The 4,922-nt window shown below is 42.1% G+C and overlaps 1 protein-coding gene across 1 annotated transcript; it reads left to right on the top strand.

Moving 5' to 3' along the window:
* Positions 1–3,041: 3,041 nt before the first annotated feature.
* Positions 3,042–4,922, top strand: LOC112617645 (hemoglobin subunit gamma). The gene is made up of 3 exons (XM_025374353.1): positions 3,042–3,561; positions 3,685–3,907; positions 4,782–4,922. Exons 1-3 carry the CDS (start codon positions 3,470–3,472, stop codon positions 4,908–4,910), a joined length of 444 nt encoding a protein of 147 aa, XP_025230138.1. The 5' UTR covers positions 3,042–3,469; the 3' UTR covers positions 4,911–4,922.

Genomic DNA, 4,922 nt, shown 5'->3' with positions numbered 1-4,922 from the left:
GAGTGGCCAGTGCCCTGTCCTCCAGATACCACTGAGCCCCCTGCCCATGATGCAGAGCTTTCAAGGATAGGCTTTATTCTGCAAGCAATAAAAATAATAAATCTATTCTGCTAAGCGATCACAAATGGTTGTCTTCAGCTCTTTTTTTATGTCTTTTTAAATATATGAGCCACAAAGGGTTTTATGTTGAGGGATGTGTGTATGTGTATTTGTACATGGCTGTGTGTGTTAGTGTCATGTGCATATTCCTCACTTTTTTGTTTACATGATATGTGGGTTTTGATGAGCAATTAAAAGAACTAGACAATAAAGAAACTTGTACATGGAAGTTATGCAAGTGAGAATAAAAAGTGTAGGAGAAATCTGGTGGGACGAAAGACCTCTGTAGGACAGGACTCCTCAGAAACAGATGTTTTGGAAGAGATGGGGAAAGGTTCAGTGAAGACCTGGGGGCTGGATTGCAGCACAGCAGCGAGGAAGGGGCTCAACGAAGACAAACTGTTCCAAATTTAGGAAGTCAAGGTTTAGGCAGGGATAGCCATTCTATTTTATTAGGGGCAATACTATTTCTAATGGCATCTGACTTTTCTCAGTCCTTGTGAGGCTCTATGGGGAGGTTGAGGTGTTAGAGATCAGAGCAGGAAACAGATTTTTCTTTCCACAGTAACTGCAATGAAGTGATCCTTACTTTACTAAGAAACTTTTCGTTTTAAGTGTTGATGCATGCCTAAAGAGGCGAAATTAATCCCATGCCCTTAAGTCACAGCATTTCAAGGAAGAGACCTCATTGTAAGCTTCTAGGGGAGGTGGGGACTTAGGTGAAGGAAATGAGCCAGCAGAGGCTCACAAGTCAGCATCATAGTGTCAGGCTTGAGCAGCAGACCAGCACTGTCAGATGAAAATGTAGTGTGAAGAATTTGTATAACATTAATTGAGAAGGCAGATTCACTGGAATTCTTATATAATTGAAAGTTAATGCATGTTTATAAGCGAGTGTTTAGTTTAATGTGATGGTGTTATGAACCTAATGCTTGTGTCTCCAGGAAATTCACATGCTAAATCCCCAACTCCCAGTTGGCCCCATTTGTCTGGGAGGCTTTGGAAAAGTAATTAGGTTTAGATGAGCTCATGAGAGCAGATCGCTCTGAAAGAATTATTTTCCTCATCAGAAGCAGAGAGGTTAGCCATTTCTCTTCCTTATGGTGAGGACACAGTGAGGAGTCAACCATCTGCAACCCAGGAAGAGAACCCTGACCAGGAACCAGCAGAAATGTGAGAAAAAAATCTGTTGTTGAAGCCATCCGGTCTATGCGATTTTGTTATAGCGCCTTGCACTAAGTAAGGCAGATGAAGAAGGAGAAAAAAAAATAAGCTTGGGTGTTCAGTGGATTAGAAACCATGTTTATCTCAGGTTTACAAATCTCCCCTGGTCCCCTATGTTTCAGTATAAAATACCTACTCTACTACTCTCATCTGTAAGTGCCAAGTCGTAAGCCTGAGCCCTTCTCTCTAACTTTGATTTCTCCTATTTTTTCTTCAATGTACTTTAGGCTTATAATGTATTTATATACAGTGAAATGTCAAGTTCTTTCTTTATATTTCTTTCTTTCGTTTTTCTCCTCAGCCTCACAGTTTTCTACATGCCCTTCCTATTTTCAGGAACTTCTTTCTCCAAACATCTTCTGCCTGGCTCCATCATACCATAAAGGATCCACTTCAAATGCTGTCACTCACTACCATTTTACAATTTGCACTTTCTTTCTTGTTTCTTTTTTTTTTTTTTTAGTAAAACAAGTTTATAAAAAATTAAAGTAAAGGAATAAATGAATGGCTACTTCATAGGCAGAGTAGCCCCAAGGGCTGCTTGTTGCCGATTTTTGTTGTTATTTTTCAATAGTATGCTAAACAAGGGGTAGATTATTTATGCCGCCCGTTTTTAGACCGTAAAAGATAACTTCCTGATGTTGCCATGGCATTTTTTCCTTTTAATTTTATTTCATTTCATTTTAATTTCCAAGGTACATGTGCAGGATGTGCAGGCTTGTTACATGGGCAAATGTGTACCTTTCTGGCCTTTTAGCCATCTTTATCAACGAACAGGTATAATCTTTACACAGGATCATGAAGGCTGAAAGGATTTCACCAATTTCAATCAACCTGATAGTTTAGGGGATAAACTAATTTGAAGATACAGCTCACCTCCAATAAACCAGAATTCCAGAGCTTCTGGCATAATCTAGCAAGGTTTGAGATCATGGATCACTTTCAGAGAAAAACAAAAACAAACTAACCAAAAGCAAAACAGAACCAAAAAACCAGCAGAAATACTTCTTACCCTGTTAACGGTCCAATATGTCAGAAACAGCACTGCGTTAGAAATAAAGCTGTCTAAAGTACACTGATATTCGAGTTGTCATAGTGTGTGGACTATTAGCCAATAAAAACAGCCCTTGCTTCTCTAGAGTTGTTTTCCGTGTACACACATGTCTTATGTCTTAGAATAAGATTCCCTGAGAAGTGAACCTAGCATCTATACAAGATAATTAATTCTAATGCAGAGTACCTGCCAAAGAACATTCCACCATCATCTTTACTGAGCATAAAAAAGCTACACCAAAACTCTGGTCATCAGCCAGCACACGCACTTACCCAGTCATAAATACACATCATATGGTATATATATACATTGTGAATATGGAATCAAATATTTTTTCTAAGATGAAACAGGCATGATTTATTTCAAATAGGTACAGATAAGTACATATTGAGGTAAGGATTAGGTCTTACATTACATAACACTAATCTATCACTGCACTGAAACTGACTTTATAGGAATTATTTTCACTGCACTATTGAGAACTTAAGAGATAACAGAAAAAGCCACAGAGAGTATTTTCAAAGATAAGTATAGCACAATGCTTACTAAATGAGACTAAGACTTGTCCCATCAAAAATCCTGGACCTATGCCTAAAACACATGTCACAATCCCCGAACTTTTCAAAAATTGGTACATGCTTTAACTTTAATCTCCAGGCCTCACTGGAGCTAGAGACAAGAAGGTAAAAAAGGCTGACAAAAGAAGTCCTGGTATCTTCTATGGTGGGAGAAGGAAACTAGCTAAAGGGAAGAATAAATTAGAGAAAAATTGGAATGATTGAATCGGAACAAGGCAAAGGCTATAAAAAAATTAAGCAGCAGTATCCTCTTGGGGGCCCCTTCCCCACACTATCTCAATGCAAATATCTGTCTGAAACGGTCCCTGGCTAAACTCCACCCATGGGTTGGCCAGTCTTGCCTTGACCAATAGCCTTGACAAGGCAACCTTGACCAATAATCTTAGAGTATCAGGTGAGGCCAGGGGCCGGCGGCTGGCTAGGGATGAAGTATAAAAGGAAGCACCCTCCAGCAGTTCCACACACTCGCTTCTGGAACGGCTGAGATTATCAATAAGCTCCTAGTCCAGACGCCATGGGTCATTTCACAGAGGAGGACAAGGGTACTATCACAAGCCTGTGGGGCAAGGTGAATGTGGAAGATGTTGGAGGAGAAACTCTGGGAAGGTAGGCTCTGGTGACCAGGACAAGGAAGGGAAGGAAGGACCCTGTGCCTGGCAAAAGTCCAGGCCGCTTCTCAGGATTTGTGGCACTTTCTGACTGTCAAACTGCTCTTGTTCAATCTCACAGGCTCCTGGTTGTCTACCCATGGACCCAGAGGTTCTTTGACAGTTTTGGCAACCTGTCCTCTGCCTCTGCCATCATGGGCAACCCCAAGGTCAAGGCACACGGCAAGAAGGTGCTGACTTCCTTGGGAGATGCCATAAAGAACCTGGATGATCTCAAGGGCACCTTTGCCCAGCTGAGTGAGCTGCACTGTGACAAGCTGCATGTGGATCCTGAGAACTTCAGGGTGAGTCCAGGAGTTTCAGCAGTTTCAGAGTTCAGTCTCAAGGCAACTTAGACAACTGAGTATTGATCTGAGGACAGCCGAATCTACCTGCTGGGTGTGAGCTATTTGAAGATACTGGGGTTGGGAGTGAAGAAACTGCAGAGGACTAACTGGGCTGAGACCCAGTGGTAATGTTTTAGGGCCTAAGGAGTGCCTCTAAAATTCTAGACGGACAATTTTGACTTTGACAAAAGAGAGGTGGAAATGAGGAAAATGACTTTTCTTTATTAGATTCCGGTAGAAAGAACTTTCATCTTTCCCTCATTTTTGTTATTTGTTTTGAAACATCTATCTGGAGGCAGGACAAGTATGGTCATTAAAAAGATGCAGGCAGAAGGCATATATTGGCCCAGTCAAAGTGGGGAACTCTGGTGACCAAACAGAGTCTGAGGCTATTCCTATATCAGCTGGACACATACAAAATGCCGCTATCACTTCATTACAAACTTATATCCTCTAATTCCAGATGGGGGCAAAGTGTGTCCAGGGGTGAGGATCAATGGAAACATTTGGGCTAGAGTAGATTTTGAAAGCCAGGGGTGTGTGTGTGTGTGTGTGTGCGTGCGCGCGCACGTGTGTTTCTTTGAACGTTTTCAGCCTACAACATATGGGGTTTGTGGTGGCAAGAAGACAGCAAGTTTTAAATTTTGGCCAGTGACTAGTGCTGCAAGGGGAACAACTACTTGCATTTAATGGAAGGCAAAATGTCAGGCTTTGAGGGAAGTTAACATAGGCTTGATTCTGGGTGGAAGCTGGGTGTGTAGTTTCTGGAGGCCAGGCTGGAGCTCCCAGCTCACTATGGGTTCATTTTTGTTGTCTCCTTTCATCTCAACAGCTCCTGGGAAATGTGCTGGTGACTGTTTTGGCAATCCATTTCGGCAAAGAATTCACCCCTGAAGTGCAGGCTTCCTGGCAGAAGATGGTGGCTGGAGTGGCCAGTGCCCTGTCCTCCAGATACCACTGAGCCCCCTGCCCA

The sequence above is a fragment of the Theropithecus gelada genome, unplaced genomic scaffold, assembly GCF_003255815.1.
Source record: "Theropithecus gelada isolate Dixy unplaced genomic scaffold, Tgel_1.0 HiC_scaffold_3069, whole genome shotgun sequence".
NCBI classification, from domain to species: domain Eukaryota; kingdom Metazoa; phylum Chordata; class Mammalia; order Primates; family Cercopithecidae; genus Theropithecus; species Theropithecus gelada.
Note: the sequence above shows the minus strand (reverse complement) of the source record. Positions and strands in the feature narration are given on the sequence as shown.